Consider the following 18,316-nt stretch of genomic DNA (forward strand, 5'->3'; position numbering starts at 1 on the left):
GTTCCCAGCCTTTCCTCCTCAGACATGTTTCAGTTCCTTCAGCATCCTCATAGCCCTGTACTAGGACACAGTAATGAGATGCCCTTGTGTGGCCTGCTTGTGCTGGGCCAGCCATGGGCTGCAGGCCACCAGCATCTGTGGGTCAGCCAGCACAGCTGACCTGAGCTGGCTCCAGGTGGATCCCAGACACCAGCTTCACAACCAGCATAAAGGGGGAACTTTGAGGAGAAGGGAGGCTCCTGCTTGGGGTCCTCCTCACCTGGCTCTTCTCCTGCTCTTGAGGATTCCCTTCCTGTTCAGTGTGACCAGCACACCTTTGCTGGGCTGAGCAGAACTTTGTAGTGATGGGTTTGGTTGTGGCATCCACTGGCCTTGTTGCTGAGGCCTTGAGCAACCAAGGCTAGATGAGAGGTGTCCCTGCCCATGCCAGGGAGGTTGGAGTAGCTGATCTCTACAGCCCCTTCCAACCTAAGCTCTTCTAGGATTAAATCTCTTCTCATGTCAACCTGTGGCTCTTCTCTCCTTTCCCTGCTGCCCCTTCTCTGCTGGGAAGGGGTCAGTGGGTGCTAGAGCAACTTATAGACCTTAGCCCCAGACACAGGCTACAGGAGACACCCCCTAACATCAGTATGGTGAGCTCAGGACCATGCTAGGTGGGTAGGCAAAGCCATTAGGCCCAGGAGCAGCCCCAGCCCTGAAGGTGCACAGGGCTTTGGGACAAGTGCTGGAGAGAAAAATCAACCAGGCTTGGGCTATCAGACCTTCAGCCCCAGCCCTACAAGCTGCCAGCTTGCTGCCTGCATTAAAAGCTGGGCACAAACCCCAGCAGGGCTCTAACTGGAGATGCTGACCATGCTGAGGCGGTATAAAGAAGACAGCTGAAAAAAAGTCCCCCAGGAAAGAGCTGGATGATCTCCAGGGCTGAATATCAGAAACAGGATCAAATTCAGTTGCAGAAGCAGCAACATGAGGCACTCAAGGGCTGAGGGGAATTTCTCTTCCCTTCTCCTGGAGGGCCTGGTTTCCAAGGAAGAGACAGGACTGCACTGGGTTCTGCCATAATGATGTGCCAGATCAATAAGGTGTCTTCCTGAAGAACACAACTGTCATCACACAATACATCAAGAAAACTCATTTCCAGTCAGACTGAGGTAAGATTAATGCCACTGCCCAAAGGAGACCTCTTCTCAAATCCTGTGGACAGCTACTGGACAGCCTTGCTTTGAAAGTTCAATTAGCTGGAAGGGCAGAGAAGCTCCTGAGACAGCAAGGGAATGGAAAGCTCCTGAGGTCCAGTGAAAAACTGAGTTGTAAGGGCATCTGAATGCACCACAGTTTTATACACCAAGGTGAGAAAGCAGCTAATTAGGCTGCAGAAGGTGCTGGCAGAACCTCAGGTGAGTGTGGACTGGCAATGAGTCAATGGCACTGGCACAGGCTGCCCAGGGAGGTGGTGGAGTCACCACCCCTGGAGGTGTTCCAGAAACATGTAGCCCAGGGGAGGTTCAGGTTGGACATCAAGAACACTTTCTTCCCAGAAAGGGCTCTCAAACAACACCACTGAACTCAGAAGGAGCCTGCAGTTGTACTGGGGGGCATGACAAAGAGCAGCACAGGGCTGCCTTCTCATGGGGGCCAGACACAATTACTGCTGTTCATGTTTTTATGTTCTGGGGGCTCATCTGCTGTCCTCTCCAGAGATCTGGAAACCCTGCCTGGCATGAGAAAACAAAGAGATTGATCATTCTCTGCCTTGTAAGAGCTGCAAGATGATCCTTGGGGTCCCTTCCAACCTGGCATTCAGCTAGGAGGTGACAGAAGATGGCAGTAAGCTCCAGACTAAGCAAGAGACCTTTTCTGGTACAGCCCCTGCCTCCTATGTGGAACCTCTTGCCACAGACAAGTATGGATGCCTGGAATCCACACTGGGAATGGACAAGTGAATGAATGGAACTGAGGGCTGCCCAACACATGGAACCTGACTCAGGAAGTCTTGGAGGGACCTGGGGTTGTTTAGCCTGGAGAAGAGGAGGCTGAGGGGAGACCTCATTGCTCTCTACAGCTCCCTGGAAGGAGGCTGGAACCAGGTGGGGGTAGGGCTCTTCTCCCTAAGAGCAAGTGACAGGAGGAGAGGAAATGGCCTCAAGGGAGGTTTAGGTTGGAGGTAAGAAGACAATTCTTGACTGAAAGGACTCTCACAGCCTGGCAGAGGCTGCCCAGGGAGGTGGCTGAGTGCCCATCCTGGAGGTGTTTCCCAGGGACAGAGATGTGGTGCTCAGGGCTATGGTTTAGCCCCAACTTTGGTGGAGTTAGAGAATGGTTGGGCTGGGTGAGCTTTTCCAACCCAAACCATTCATTCTATGCTGCCATGATTGATTGATTGATCGATCATCATGAACTGAGGACCAAGAAAGTGTAAAACCAGATGAGAGGGAACAGAAGGGGATGTTCTCAGGCAGGCAGGGTGCAAGGTACAATCAGCATTAGCTGGCATTATTCTGTGGCTCTAAAACCTTCTCAGCCTCAGCCCTCAGCTAACTACAAAATCCAGCAGGATGAACTCAAGGGAAAAAGCCACTTAGGCACGGATCCCTGTCTCTGCCAAGCTAGGATATCTTTATTCTCCTTTATCCTCATCCCCACTAAGAACCTTTCCGCACAGATTGCATTGGGTGGGAAGGGACCCTCAAAGCTCATCCTGTCCAACCCCCTGCACTCAGCAGGGTGACTTCCAGCTAGATCAGGCTGCCCATGGCCACAATAAGTCTGACCTTGACTGTCTCCAGGGATGGGGCCTCAACCACATCTTGGGCAGCCTGTCCCAGTGTCTCCCCACTCACACTGTGCAGAACTTCCTCCTGATGTCCAACCTAAACCTGCCCTGCTCCGGTTTCAAACCACTGCCCCTTGTCCTATTCCCACAGGCCCTTCTGAACAGTCCCTCCCCAGCCTTCCTGTAAATCCCCTTCAGACATTGAAATGCAGCTCTAAGGTCTCCCTGGAGCCTTCTCTTCTCCAGGCTGAGCAGCCCCAACTCTCCCAGCCTGCCCCCATACAGGAGGTTCTCCAGCCCTCTGATCATCTTCGTGGCCTCCTCTGGGCTCCATCAGCTCCATGTCCTTCCTGTGTTGAGGGCCCCAGAGCCGGACACAGCACTGCAGGTGAGGTCTCCCTAGAGCAGAGCAGGATCCCCTCTCTCCATCTCTGGCCATGCTGCTTTGGATACAGTCCAGGCTGCCACTGGGTCTCTGCTCATACAAGGTCTCTTGTTGCCCTTCAGGGGGGTTTTAGTTATCTCCATTCTCCATGGATCTATCTGCTCTGATAGCCACAGCTCTCAAACTTCCCTTCCTTCCACTCCAAAGCATTGCTGAGTTTCTTTTTATCTGCACAGTTAATTTGATGGTTGTCTGTGAAGTCAGCTAAATGGACTCAGCAGTCACAATTGGAAGCTTTCCTCAGATCAGGCAGCAGCCTGCACAAGGGAGAGGAAAGGGAAAAACAGCTGAGAATCACAGAATTTTTGGGGTTGGAAAGGACTCCAAGATCACCCAGTCCAACCATCAACTCAGCACCACCATGGCCACTAAACCATGGCCCCAAGTGCCATGGCCACACATTTCTGGAACACCTCCAGGGCTGGGGACTCCACCACCTCCCTGGGCAGCCTGTGCCAATCCCTGACCACTCTTGCAGCAAAGAAATTTTCCCCCATCTCTAATCTAACACTCTAGCACTGTTTCAGGTCATTTCCTCTCCTTCTATCACCTGATACTAGGGACAAGAGCCCAACCCACACCTGGCTCCAGCCTCCTTTCAAGGGAGCTGTAGAGAGAACAATGAGGTCTCCCCTCAGCCTCTCCTTCTCCAGACTAAACAACTCCAGGTCCCTCAGCTGCCCCTCACCAGCCCTGTTCTCCAGACCCTGGCTGACTCTGTTGCTAGGCATAGAGACAGCAAGCAGAGAGCTCAGCATCACTCCTCAGTGCCACCACCCCTCTTGCCCTGCAGCATTTTGCTCACCAAGGGTCCACTCCCACACCCAGAACGGAGGTTAGAAATGCAGGGGACTGACACAGCTCTGACCTGCTCTTGAGTGTGGAGCTGCCACTAGTTAACACTCTCCTGTAGTGAGGGATGAGTTTGGGTTTGACCAAGCATGTGTAGAAGAAGCCTCCTTTCAACTCTCCTGTCGTCTCTGCTTGGCATCTCAGTGATGTGCTGAGGCAGTTCCAACAAGACAACAGCCTCCCTCCCCACACATCCGCATCCTGAACTAACCTGGTGTCCTAGAGGAACCTCTGCAGCTGAGCAAAGATCCACAAGGACACTCTGGAGACAAGGAAATCATCCACTGCTGCTTGGCAACGTGCACCTGGAGCCCACAGCCCAGCCCTGGGCTGATCCCCAGCAGCATGGGCAGCAGGCCAGGGAGGGGATTCTGCCCCTCTGTTTTGCTGGGCCCCCACCTGCAGTGCTGGGACCAGATCTGGAGCCCCAAACACATGGAGCTGCTGGAAGAGGGTCCAGAGGAGGCCAGCAAGATAATCAGAGGCCTGGAGCACCTCAGCTATGGAGACAAGCTGAGGGAGTTGGGGCTCTTCAGCCTGGAGAAGAGAAGGCTGCAAGGAGACCTTAGAGCAGCCTGCCAGGATTGGAAGGGAGCTACAGGAGAGCTGGGGAGGGACTTTTGACAAGGGCTGGGAGTGACTGAGGCTGGAAGAAGCTGGATAGGGATGGGACATGAGGAAGTAATTCTTACCCATGAGGGCAGTGAGGCACTGGAAAAGTTAAGAGAGAAGCTGTGGAGGCTCCAGGGCTGGCAGTGTTGAAAGGCCAGGCTGGCTGGGCCCTTGAACAAGCTGCTCTAGATGTCCCTTGCCCACAGCAGCAGGGCTGAAACTAGACCTTAAAGGCCCCTTCCTAGCCAGCCCAGGCTGTGAATCTGTGACTCTTCATTCTGCTGAGCCACAGGACCATGAGGCTGCTCCCTCTGGGGTCCTCTCTGCTCAACCAGAGAGCCAGCAGCAGCTCACAAAGGCCAGCATGGCTCTGCCCCCAGCCTCCTGCCCTGGCCAAGGAGCTCAGCCTCCTCATTTTGCTGCTTCTGTTCTTCATGGCTGAACACAGGAGCACAAACCAGTGCCCTAGAGGAGGGTTCAGGAGCCTCCCCCTCACTACAGTATCCACCAGGAACACCACCTGTGGGTCTGCAAAGGTTCATCCAGGTACCTGACACCACATTCCCACCTCCAGCACCCTCAGGACCATATTCTCCTCCCCAGCACAGAAGTGCAGAAGGTTCTCCTGACTTCCCTCCTGCCTACAGGTTTCCAGAAGCTTGCTCAATACTTTAAATTATTTATGTTCCTAAAAATAACCTCTCCATCGCATCAGGGCTGGCTTAGAGCAGCAACTGGAGGGAAGGCTCCAGGTCTGCAGTGCAATGGATGTGACAGGGAGTCACCAGAGAGACCAGGGTGGCCTGGGGAACAAGGCAAAGCCTTCCAAAAGCTCTGCACAAAGTCACAGAACTAAAAGAACCATGGAATCATTTGGGTTGGAAAGCCCTCTGACATCACCCAGTCCAACCATCAACCCAACACCACAGCCACTAAACCATGGCCCCATGTGCCATGGCCACACATTGCTGGAACACCTCCAGGGATGGGGACTCTACCACCTCCCTGGGCAGCCTGGGCCAATCCCTTGCTCTTATTGAACCTCATTAGATTTGTCCCCAGCCAGCTCTCCAGCCTGGCCAGCTCACACTGATGGCAGCACAGCCCGGGGGGTGTCAGCCACAGCTCCCAGTTTGGCACCATCAGCAAACTGGCTGAGGCTCCACTCTGTCCCTTCACACAGATCACTGAGGGGTAGACTGAATGGGGCTGCAGCCAGTCCTGACCCTTGGGGGACACCACTGGTGCCATGAGTGTGCCCCCCCAAACCCCTCTTTCTTTAGCTGCCACATTCAAAGCACGGAGAGCACCACATGGTGGAGGCTCATGAAGCTCTGCTCTGGGGCCATCTCTGTCATGCCACCAAAGGCCCATCCACAGCCCAGCTGCTGGACACTTGTCTCAGCACAGCTCCCCTGCAGCACTGCTCACCCAGCACACAAACACCAGACCCCTTGGAACGAGCAAGTGCCTGGTTTTGATCTCCCCAAGAGCTTCCTGCCCCAGGCCAGGCCCTTGTTTTCATTAGCAAAGCTCAACAAGAGAACCAGACCCAAACAGGACCTGACTCAGCCGTCCTGAATGGGTGACCTCTTGTGAAACCCTGCAAAACAACCCCAGAGCAACAAAGTTTCTTTGCTCCTGGACCACCGCAGCCCCAGGGCTTTCCTCAGGGTACAAACACAGATTTGAGCAGCTCTGTGGACAAGGGTTTGGAATAGGGCAGGGACACAAACCATCGGTTACTGCCCCGGGGCTTGCAAAAGATCCTTCCCAAAGGACAATCAAACTCTTGTCTGAGAGTCAAGCTTTTCAGCAAAGAATCCTGCCCTGGCTGGGTCAGGGCCTGGCTGACAGCCCCACTGCAGACTGGCCCAAGGGAGGCAACACAGCATCCAGAGAGCTAAAGGTTTGCTTGCAGGAGAACAGAGTCCTTCAGGTTGGAAAAGCCCTCTGAGCTCACCCAGCCCAACCATTCTCTAACTCTACCAAGGCTGGGGCTAAGCCATAGCCCTCAACAGCACATCTTTGCCTCTGGGATACACCTCCAGGGATGGGCATTCAGCCACCTCCCTGGGCAGCCTGTGCCAGGCTGTCAGAACCCTTTCAGTCAAGAAGTTTCTTCTCATGTCCAACCTAAACCTCCCCTGGTGCAGCTTGAGGCCATTTCCTCTCCTCCTGTCACTTGCTCCCAGGAAGAAACCAACCCCCACCTGGCTCCAGCCTCCTTCCAGGGAGCTGCAGAGAAGCCAGAAGAGCACTGTGTGTCCCTTCACCCATAGTGACAAGCTTGAAGATTCATAGATTCATGAAATGGTTTGGGTTGGAAAGGACCTTCAAGATCATCCAGTCCCAACCCCCTGCCATGGGCAGGGACACCTCCCACCAGCCCAGCTTGCCCAAGGCCTCATCCAACCTGGCCTTGAGCACCTCCAGGGAGGGAGTATCCAGCCTCCCTGGGCAACCTGTTCCTGTGTCTCCCCACCCTCACTGTGAAGATGGAGAAAAGGCCCAGTGCAGGGCTCTGAGAGACTTCAGCTTGAGAAGAATGGAGGCAGAGCAGGGGGAGGGAAAGAAGAGGTTCTCAGGACAGCTGCAGACCATATGGGCATCTGGAAACATGGTTCTCTGCCAAAGCTGGATGAGAAGCACTGCAGGGTGCTTGCACCACCATTTACAGCCTGAGTCCTGCACCATATGGATAGAAAAGACACTGGGCACTGGGAGAGGCTGGCAATGGCCCCACTCAGCTATGTGCACCATCTGACATGGCCAGGCACTGCCAGTGGTCTTGATATGGGGACAGGCTGAGAGAGCTGGGGCTGTTCAGCCTGGAGAAAGCTCCAGGGAGACCTTAGAGCAGCCTGCCAGTACCTGAAGGGGCTACAGGAGAGCTGGGGAAGGATTTTTGACAAGTTTGAACCCCTTGTCCTGTCTCTCCAGGCCTTTATCGCAAGTCCCTCTCCAGCTCTCCTGGAGGCCCCTTTCAAATCCTGGAAAGCTGCTCTAAGGTCTCCTTGGAACCTTCTCCAGGCTGAAGGTCCTCACCTTTCTCAGCCTGGCCCCACAAAGGAGGTGCTTCAGTCCTTGGGTCATCTTTGTAGTCCCCACAGGAGACTCACTCCAGCAGCTCCATGTTCTTCTTGTGCTGGGGGCATCAGAACTGGAGGCAGTGCTGCAGGTGGGGTCTCACCACACATGCAAAATCCCACATTCCAGCTGTGTCCTCAGTTTCACAGCCCTGCTCCAGCTCTAGGTCTCTGCTGGTCCCACTGCTGGGCAGAGCAGTGTGGCTGCAGGGCCCAGCAACACTTTGAGTCAACACCTAAGAAGATCCAAGAGCAGTCCTGCAGAGCCCCTGCCTGCTGCCAGGGTCCACATGCCAATGCCAGCTTGCACTGTCCTCCCCACCTCGGAGGTGACAAATCCACCCACTGCCAGAACAGTTCATCTGTCCAGGACATCTGTTCCTGCGACCTCTTTTTTCCTCAAACAGGGCCAGATAAAGTGCTCTGGTGGTGACAACATTCCCAGCAAGCACTCTCCATCCTTCTCATGGATGTGTGCCAGCTACAGTGACAGAGCCTGGACACTACTTGGACATTAGGAGGAAGTTTTTTACTGGTGGTGGAACACCAGAACAGGTTGCCCAGAGAGGCAGTGGAGGCCCCATCCCTGGAGACATTCAAGGTCAGGCTTGATGAGGCTCTGAGCATCCTGCTGTAGTTGAGGATGCCCCTGCTTACTGCAGAGGGGGTTGGGCTAGATGACCAAGAGGGATCTGGAGGTGCTGGAACGTGTCCAGAGAAGGGCCACAAGGATGATCAGAGGGCTGGAGCACCTCTCCTATGAGGACAGACTGAAGGAGTTGGGGCTGTTCAGTCTGCAGAAGAGAAGGCTCCGAGGTGACCTAATTGTGGCCTTCCAGTATCTGAAGGGGGCCTACAGGAAGGCTGGGGAGGGACTGCTCAGGATCTCAGGTAGTGATAGGACTAGGGGGAATGGAATGAAGCTGGAGGTGGGGAGATTCAGGCTGGATGTGAGGAGGAGGTTCTTCACCATGAGAGTGGTGAAACCCTGGAATGGGTTGTCCAGGGAGGTGGTTGAGGCCCCGTCCCTGGAGGTGTTTAAGAGCAGGCTGGATGAGGCTCTGGCCAGGCTGATCTAGGGTGGGGTGTCCCTGCCCATGGCAGGGGGGTTGGAACTAGATGATCCTTGTGGTCCCTTCCAACCCTGACTGATACTATGATACCTTTGGAGGTCTCTTCCAACCAAGACTATTCTATCATTCTCTGAATTTGTGGATCTATGAATGAGCAGAAAGGTTCTCCTGACACCCCCTCTCCTGACACCCCTTCTCCTGACACCCCCTCTCCTGACACGCAGAAGTGCTATGGAACGCTCGTTCAGCTTGAGCTCTGTCCCAACAGGGGGCTGGCAGTGCTGGCCCTCCCAGAAGTGCTGGTTCGGTTGTGTTGATGAGGAGGGCCCTGGGTCCATGAGAAATCTCCCTTCAGAGCCAGAAGATTTGCTCTAAAAAGGGAATTCTTCAGGAGCCGTCTGGAAGCTGAGCAGACAAATGTTCTCTGTTCCCCCAGAGCCCCTCCTGCATGCAGTCTGGGCAGGCTTTGCTGGGCTTTTTTAAGCTCCTTCGTGGGCTTTTTCCCCAGCACTCCAAGTCTCTATTGTTAACTTCTGCATTATTTAAGAGACACTGAGTTTAAAAATAGCTGCAGCCCGCCAGGGAACATGGGAAAGCAGGGAGTGGAGAGCCAGAGCTGCTGAGGTTCTGCCAGCAGCGCAGCACCGCTGCCCCCTCCCCACCCCAGCCTCACAGCATCACTGGGACACAACACAGCGCTCAGAGCAGCACGGCCAACCCTCAGCGGCTGGCTCAGACATCTGCCCACCCTCAGAATTATTTGGGTTGGAAAAGCCCTCCAAGACCATCCAGTTCAAGCACCAACCCTACACCACCATGGCCACTAAACTGTGGCCCCAAGTGCTACGGCCAGGAATGCCTCCAGAGATGGTGACCACCACCTCCCTGGGCAGCCTGTGCCAATCCCTGACCACTCTCACAGCAAAAAAATATTTCCTCATCTCCAACCTAACCCTCCCCTGGCAACATTTCAGGGCTTTTCCTCTCCTTCTATCACCTGTTCCTAGGGAGAAGAGACCAACCCATATCTGTCCCCAGTCTCCTCTCAGGGAGCTGTAGAGAGCAATGAGGTCTCCCCCTCAGCCTCCTCTTCTCCAGGCTAAACAACCCTGGGTCCTTCAGCTGCTCCTCATCAGCCCTGTTCTCCAGACCCTTCTAGGAGTGAGGGCCATCTAGTTCTGCCATCAGTGTCCATGCACACACACAGAGTCCTAAATGCTTTGGTTAGGGGGCAGTTGATCTCAGGGCCTAAGATCGCCAAGGTGCCCAAGCTGTGGCCTCTTACCCCCACACTGAGTTCCTCCTGCTTGGCTTTCCAAGGACAACTGGAACAGCCTCGTGAGCAGTGCTTGTAACTACTGCACAGGGAGATGCCCACTCCTGGAATGCTGAATGCAGCAGAAAGGGATTTGAGATCTGAGGCCAAGTTCTTTTTCTTAGGATGGCTGCCTGCAGCTCCTGCTGAAGTCAACCAGACTTCCCAACATTCATCCAAAGGCACCATTGGACACAGAGCATTTAATCTGTGCTGCTCAGGAGTCTGAAGAGGGACAGCCTGAAATGCAAACCTGAAAGCTGGCTATTAGGGCTGGACAAAGCAGAGCTGAGAGGCAGCAGCTGCCCAAGTGCAGGAGCGTGACTGAGTCTGCCACAGCCCTTGTGCAGCTCCATCAGCAGCTTCTTCTTCACCTGCTGGGGTGACACAGATGACACAACACCAGGGCAGCCACACAGCTGCAAGCTGCCTGTACCTACAGCCTGACCAGAAGCACTGAAAGGGCCAGAAGGATGGAGGACAGCTCATGACTTGCTCATTCCTCAGCCATCCCCTTGAGTCCAGCTCACCTGTAGCCCATTCATATACTGGAAGACTGCTCTAAGCTCTCCCTGGAGCCTTCTCTGCTCCAGGACGAACAGCCCCAACTCTCTCAGCCTGTCCCCACAGCAGACCTGCTCCAGCCCTCTGATCACCTTGGTGGACTCCTCTGGGCCTGCTCCAACAGTTTCATGTCCTTGTGTTGGGGGCTCAGGGCTGGACACAGGACTCCATCTGGAATCTCATGAGATAGGCATGACCTTGACCTGCTGCCCACTTGTATGCTTGGGCCTAAAGTGCAGCATTTCTGCTGTCCAGACACAGCAGGACTGGAATGAAGATGGCCTCAGATGACCTTCAGAGCTCAAACCCCACAAAAAACACACGAAGAGCCTGACCATCAGAGTGTCAGAAATGCCCTACAATGAGGGCCTGCCCCTCCAGACTGCTAGCAGCAGAGGTATCCCAGCCAGAGCACCAAACATGGAAAACAGTCACAGAAGTGATGGTTCCATCTTTGGAATGGATGGGAGCTTGAGGAGGGGAGATTCAGACTGGCAATGAGGAAGAAATTCTTGACAGTGAGGGTGGGGAGACACTGGAAGACCTTGTGCTGTGGATGTCCCCTCCCTGGAGGTGTTCAAGGCCAGGCTGAATGAGGCCTTGGGCAAGCTGGGCTGGTGGGAGGTGTCCCTGCCCATGGCAGGGGGTTGGACCTGGATGATCTTGACGGTCCTTATGATATGATTCTCTGCTGAGAGGATTTACCTGTCCACAGGTACCTCCCCAAATGGCTCCTCAACAAAAAACAGGTGATGTGATATGAGGTACAAGAAAATGGGTACAAATTAATCTGACTGTTCAAAAGTTGGGCTTTAAGAGGGTTTATTATCTTGGGAAACAGATCAAGAGGAGAAAAAATGGCTGGTTTGGTATTTTTCAGGTGCCCTTTTACATCTCAAAAAGGGGAAGAAGCCCAGGTTGAAGGAAATCTATCTTTGTAGATCACCTTCAATAAAAGCAGAAGAGGATTCTTGTCCTTCCTCTCACTGTGTCTCACACCACATGACAGCACTTTGATTTCCTCTGGGATGGCAGAAATGAAGGAAATGGAACAGAATGAGGACACAGCCCAGTGCTGGGAGCGCGACCAACTCTTGGGCACTTCTCTTCTCAAAGACACTGAGCTCTGCCATAGTGCCAGTCCTTCACCCAACTGCCCAAGGGACCTCTGCTGGCCTGTGTGAATGTTACCTATTTTATTAATTTTAGTTTGGATTTTCAATCCAAGCAGAGTGCAGACTACTTCTCAGAATCATAGCAAGGTTTGAATTGGAAGGGACCTTCAAGATGATCCAGTTCCAACCCCTGCCATGGACAGGGACACCTCCCACTAGTCCCTGAGCCTTCTGAGCCCCAGTTCCAGCTCTCCTGTCAGCTTATCTGGCAGGTCCTTCTCCCACATTGCCCCCATCAGCTTGGCACTCCTCCTGCTCAGCTGCTGCTTGAGGATCTCCACATGGTGTGCTGTGACTTGCTGAGGCATGTGGCTTGGTATGAGACTTGTCTGCCATTCCTGCTCTGGAAGCAATCCCTCCTCACAACCTCTGCTCTCCTCATAGTGACACCCAGTGACAGGCTGGGAGAGCTGGGGTTGTTCAGCCTAGAGAAGAGATTGCGGCAGGGAGGCCTTAGAGCAGCCTTCCAGTACCTGAAGGGGCTACAGGAGAGCTGGGGAGAGACTTTTAACAGGGGCTGGGAGTGACAGGACGAGGGGTGACAGGTTTGAGCTGGAAGAGGGGAGATTGAGACTGGAGATGAGGAACAAATTGTTGACAGTGAGGGTGGGGAGACTCTGGAACAGGTTGCCCAGGGAGGTCCAGGATGCTCCCTCCCTAAAAGTGTTCTAGGCCAGGCTGGATGAGGCCTTGAGCAAGCTGGACTGGTAGGAGGTGTCCCTGACTATGGCAAGGGGTTGGGACTGGATGATCTTGAAGATCCCTTCAGATCAACCCATTCTGTGACTCCATGAACTGCTCTTCTCAGGCCAGCTCAGGGAGCTGACCCCTTTGCACTCCACACAGCCCAACATGTACAATCCAGAACACATTCAGCAATCTTGCAGTTTCACAGCACCTTGGTATTAGTGTTGGAGACCATTCGCCAAGAGAAATCACAGGCAGGGTTTCACCAGTTGGCTGATGGAGAAGCTGGCACCTGTCTGTTGATCCGTCATGGACTGTGCTTCTCTTCTCAGCAGCTTTTGGTCAGCATTGATGAGATCCTCCCTCAGGCTGCTCCAATTCTCTCAGCCTGTCCCCATTACAGAGATGTTCCAGGCACCTCAGCAGCAAGTCCCTCTCCCTCTTGAACTGGGAAGCCCAGAACTGGACACAACACTCCAGATGTGGCCTCACCAGGGCAGAGTTGGGAGCTAATAGTTATCAGTTTTCAGCAACTCCATCTTTTGACATCTGCCTGAGTGCCAAAATTTGCCCTTTCTGGTGAAAGATTGCAGCTGAAATGATCCCACTCAGTGTTAGCTAACACTGCAGGAGCTACCAAATAGTAACCATAGGAGCTCAAAGCTGCAGTGGTACCTGAGACAGTACCAACAGATTCAAACCTGCTACTACAGATTAACTCAATGCTTGGAACCAGGGCTAGGGTAACCCAGCCTCCAAAACCTCCCCTGGGAAGGACATTTCAGGGGCACTAGGTCCTGGAGGAATGTAGAGTAGGAGGTGGTCATCACTTACTGGTTCAGTGTCACGTCTAGGATGAAGGATGATCCAAAAGCATCCACCTGGAAGCTGGCTCGAGCGATGTGGGTGGACTGCAGGAGGGAAATGGTTGTGATTAGCATCCAGGCACAACAAAGCAACTCACAGAGCTCTGGGAATGCAGGCAGGGAAGACACTGACAAAAACTGTACTGCTGCAGCCAAAGCAGTCTGGGATCAGCAGACAAAGGTCTGTCTGCTGAGTCATGGAATGCTTTGGGTTGGAAAAGCCCTCTAAGATCAGCAATGCAATACCACCATGGCCACCAAACCATGGCCCCAGGTGCCATGGCCACACGTTTCTGGAACACCTCCAGGGATGGGGACTCCACCACCTCCCTGGGCAGCCTGTGCCAATCCCTGACCACTCTTACAGCAGAGAAATTTTTCCTCATCTCCAGCCTAAACCTCCCCTGGCACAATTTCAGGCTATTTCCTCTCCTCCTGTCACTTATTTCTTAGGCCCCAGATAGCTCCAGCCTCCTCTCAGGGAGCTGTAGAGAGAGCAATGAGGTCTCCCCTCAGCCTCCTCTTCTCCAGGCTAAACAAGTCCAGATCTCTCAACTGCTCCTCACCAGCACTGAGCAGAGCACATTGCAGCTATTTGCAGCTCTGAAGGCTCCCAGGAAACAGGAGACCACGGGATGGAGCTCATTCAAGAAAGCCACTTTCAGGCACTTTGGAGCAGCTTCAGCCTGGTTCTTAGTTTGTTCCATGGAAACCTGCCCATTAAGATTTGGGGCATGCAGAGAGAGAGATTTCAGAGGGAACACCGAAGGGCCACTCACAGGTCTCAGCTACAACTTCCCTAAGGTTGGACCTAATGATCTCAGAGGTCTTTTCCTACCTTCATGACTCCATAATTCTAAGCCCAGGGCAGTACAGCTGCAAGCAAAGACTTACTGAAAACTCTGGAAAGCAGAACACAGGATGGGAGCATGGGAAGCATCAGCCTCACTCTCTCAAGCTCCTGGAAGGCTCTCAATAGGCATTAAATACAAAATGCTGAGAGCTTCAGTTGCCCTGGAGAGTGCAGGGAATCACTCCAGATCCAAGCTGCCCTGCAGCAGGATTGGGTTTGCATGTTTCTGTAGAGGAGCAGGAGCCATGGTGGGGATTTCTACAAGAACACTGAGGGGCTGGAGCAGGTCCAGAGAAGGGCAGCTCTGCTGTGAGGACAGGCTGAGGGAGCTGGGGTTGTTCAGCCTGGAGAAGAAAAGGCTCCGGGGAACCTTAGAGCTGCCTGCCAGGACCTGAAGGGATCCTCCAGGAAGGCTGCAGAGAGACTTTTCCTGAGGGTGTCTAGAGACAGGACAAGGGGGAATGATTTGAAGCTGAGGCAGAGCAGGGTTAGACTGGATCTGAGGAAGAAGTTCCTTAGTATGAGGGTGGTGAGAGTCTGTAATAGGCTGCCCAGGGAGGCTGTGGCTGCCTCCTCCCCGGGGGGTGTTGAAGGCCAGGCTGGATAAGGCTTTGAGCAGCTGAGTCTAGTTCAGGTGTCCCTGCCCAGGGTGGGGAGGTTGGAGGAGGTGAGCTCTGAGGCCCCTTCCATCCTGAGCCATTCTGGGATTCTGTGATAAGGAAGAAGAGAATCAAAACCATATGGTGACATCATCTGCAATTCATCACAGTCTCTGTTTCTCACTTCCCAAGCATCCTTCATAAAGCACTGAGATTTCTTCACTAAGTCCTTTCCAATTTCTATCAAAACAGAAGGATGTCTTTGGGGGAAAAAAAAACCTAAACAATTTATGAGACATTTCTAATTTTATCTCTGCCCTCTGATGTAAAGAATTTTATATCCACCACTATTTACTGCACTGTGGTGAGGAACTAAAAGATTCTGATCAAATCTGTGGACTGCAAAGAAAGCATCAAGAGAATCAAGAGAGGAAATAATCCAGAATGTTCTTAAATCCATGGAATAGGTGGGGTTGGAAGGGACCTTCAAGATCATCCAGTTCCAAGTGCCCTGGGCAGGGGCAACACTCACTAGAGCAGGTTGCTTCAGACCTCATCCAACCTGGCCTTGAACACCTCCAGGGATATGTATTTGATGTCCTGCCCCACCTCTTTAACTGGAGAACAGAAGCCTCCAGCTTGTTACCAACCCTTTAGGTGTGCATGAAATGCTCTTAAGATCAATAAGAACACAGCTCCAAATCCAGGGGAAATCCAAATCCATACATGAAAGGAATTAAAACAAAGCACATTAAACACTTACTGTGGATTTAGGAATGTGAGAATTTTAACTGTGGGTTTGGAAAAGAGCTTAAATCAGCTCAATGAGTGAGGACTTCAGTGCTGCTGAGCACGTGGACACGTCATCAAAGCCAATTTTCAGCCTGAGCTGTGCTGTAAGAGACCCAGAGCAGCTCAGGATCTTGCTGCCGTGTGTCAAATCAGAAATGGGTTCCAAAAGTCACTTTTCCACTTGCCTTGGGATGGAAAAAAAAGCTTTGCTCAGAGGCAAAAATTGGGAAACAAGCCCAGCACTAAGAACAACAATAAATATCTGCAGGGCAAAGAGTCTCTGCCACAAAGCACACCATAAACGGAACAGGGAGAGGACTCCCTCAGGCCCCCTCCAGGGCCTCTTGGAGATCTTTCATTGTAATCTAAAGTTCAGCGTCACCAACTGGCTGCACATCTCATATGTCTTTAGATGAACATTGAGGGGCTGGAGCAGGTCCAGAGAAGGGCAAGGAAGCTGGGGAAGGAAGGGTCTGGAGAATATGGATGGTGAGGAGCAGCTGAGGCACCTGAGGGGGGTTAGTCTGCAGAAGAGGAGGCTGAGGGGAGACCTCATTGCTCTCTACAGCTCCCTGGGAAGAGGCTGGAGCCAAGTGGCAGGAGGGGAAAGGGCCTCAGGTTGTGCCAGGGGAGATTTAGGTTGGATATTAGGAACACTTTCTCCCCAGCAAGGGTTCTCAGGCACTGTCCCAGGCTACCCAGGGAGGTGGTGGAGTTTCCATCCCTGGAGGGTTTTCAAGGATGTGTGGATGTGGTGCTGAGGGACGTGGGTTAGTGGCAGTGGCTGAGCAGCAGTGGTGGGACTCTGAACTCCAGACAAGCTGTTGGACTTGCTGATCAAAAAGGTCTCTTCCAACCTCCACAGCTCCATGACTCTATCATGGTTCAGTCTTCCCACAAACAGTTCTCAGGCAACAGCAGAAAGTTTAATGACATTTTGCAGCACCAGAGGCTCAGCAGAGCTTGATGGAACCTCCAGCCTCCTAGCCACACCAATAGGTTGCTCAATTGACTGCTCAGAGGATGGCTTTGAACTGTGGCTCAGCCTCCACACTCCAGAAGCAAAATTCAGTTTCAAGTGGGACAGGGTGAGAAGAGCCCACTCCAGAACTGCTTCTCCTCTTGGTGCAGCCCAGGAGACCCTAAAGGAGCTGCTGATGGCTTTATTCTTCTTCTCATTCCCACAGAATGTCAAGGGCTGAGACATTGTGAAGAGACATTTGTGGAGCAGGCAGGGCTCCTGCAGCCTGCTGTTATTCTGGGCAGTGTGTCAGCTGCAGCCAGGGCTGCAGCCCCCACGCTCACACACATCGCTGCCAGCAGCAAGGCACCACTAAAAAACATTCACCCACCCAAACTCTCTCTAGACCCTGCATTGCCCTTCCAGTCTAGAAGATGCCTTTTCTAAAGCATGGCCACTGGCTGCAGGTTCCTGGTCTGGTTTCACTCAGAATCACAGAATTGTTTGGGTTGGAAAAGCCCTCTGAGATCATCCAGTCCAACCACCAACCCAACACCACCATGGCCACTAAACCGTGGCCCCAAGTGCCATGGCCACACATTTCTGGAACACCTCCAAGGATGGGGACTCCACCACCTCCCTGGGCAGCCTGTGCCAATCCCTGACCAAAGGAATTTCTCCTCATGTGCAGCTGCTGTCACCCAGCACCCCCAGGTCTTTCTTTGCTGGCCACTTTTCAGCCACTCTGCCCCAGTCTGGAGCTTTCATGGGGTTGTTGTGACCCAAGTGCAGGACCCAGCCCTTGGCCTTGTTGACTCTCATCCCATTGGCCTCAGCCCATGGATGCAGCCTGGCCAGGTCCCTCTGCAGAGCCTTCCTGCCCTCCAGCAGACCAACACTGCCTGCAGCGAGGTGTCCTCTGCAGAGTGCCTGAGGGTGCACTGGCCATTTCATTTCAAGAAACAGAGACTGTGGAGGGCCATTTGGTGCAGGGGGGGCAAATCAGATCTGCTCAAAACCCCAGATGACTCCCCAGATGTCCCTGTCTGATGCCAAACACCCAGCAACTGTCCCAGGCGTCTTAACTTCCTTTAACTGAATGCAGTTTGCAAGCTGGGCTCCTCCTGACTCAACAGCTTCCCATCACCTGCAACTTCTCTGTCAGTCCTCCATAACCATCTCTTCAATTCCAAGTGACATTGGCTTACTACTTGAACTCACCCAACCAGCCAGCCCCCAGAGTGGAACTGCACCCCACAGCCTGGCAGAACCCATCCTGCCCACATTCTCAGCACTCCCACAGAGAGCTGCTGGGAGCAAACACAAGCTTCCCTCACACAGTCAGCCCACCACAGCATTAAAAAGCTTGCACAGATGTCACCTTCTGTCCACAGAGCTCTGAAGATGCCTGCATGTGAGGAGAAGGACACAGTTCCACGCTTGGCTGAGGCTCAGCACAGCTGCTGCTGTACAGCTCATGCCTGCAGCCATGGTTTCTCCACCTCAGAATGATGCAGATATTGCAGTGGTTTCAGAGGGGGCTTCTACCAAGGAGCATCTGTGGCTGTGAAGAGCAGAACTTCATCTGCCAGGCCTCTGTGGTCTCTTACACACTCCAGAAGATGTCTCCTCAGAGCAGCATAGCCATGCCCTACCCAGG

At 53.2% G+C, this 18,316-nt stretch overlaps 1 protein-coding gene across 5 annotated transcripts in view; it reads right to left on the bottom strand.

Moving 5' to 3' along the window:
• The window catches only part of ADAM22 (ADAM metallopeptidase domain 22), a 79,325-nt gene that overhangs the window by 53,326 nt on the left and 7,683 nt on the right, over window positions 1-18,316 (bottom strand). For all 5 annotated transcript variants that reach the window (XM_068156929.1, XM_068156928.1, XM_068156927.1 and 2 more), the window contains exon 3: window positions 13,420-13,496. In XM_068156929.1, coding sequence (XP_068013030.1) covers window positions 13,420-13,496 — 77 coding nt within the window. The remainder of the gene's footprint in view (window positions 1-13,419; window positions 13,497-18,316) is intronic.

This window comes from Melanerpes formicivorus, unplaced genomic scaffold (assembly GCF_026170545.1).
Source record: "Melanerpes formicivorus ecotype bairdi unplaced genomic scaffold, bMelFor1.0.p_v2 SCAF_35, whole genome shotgun sequence".
NCBI lineage: Eukaryota > Metazoa > Chordata > Aves > Piciformes > Picidae > Melanerpes > Melanerpes formicivorus.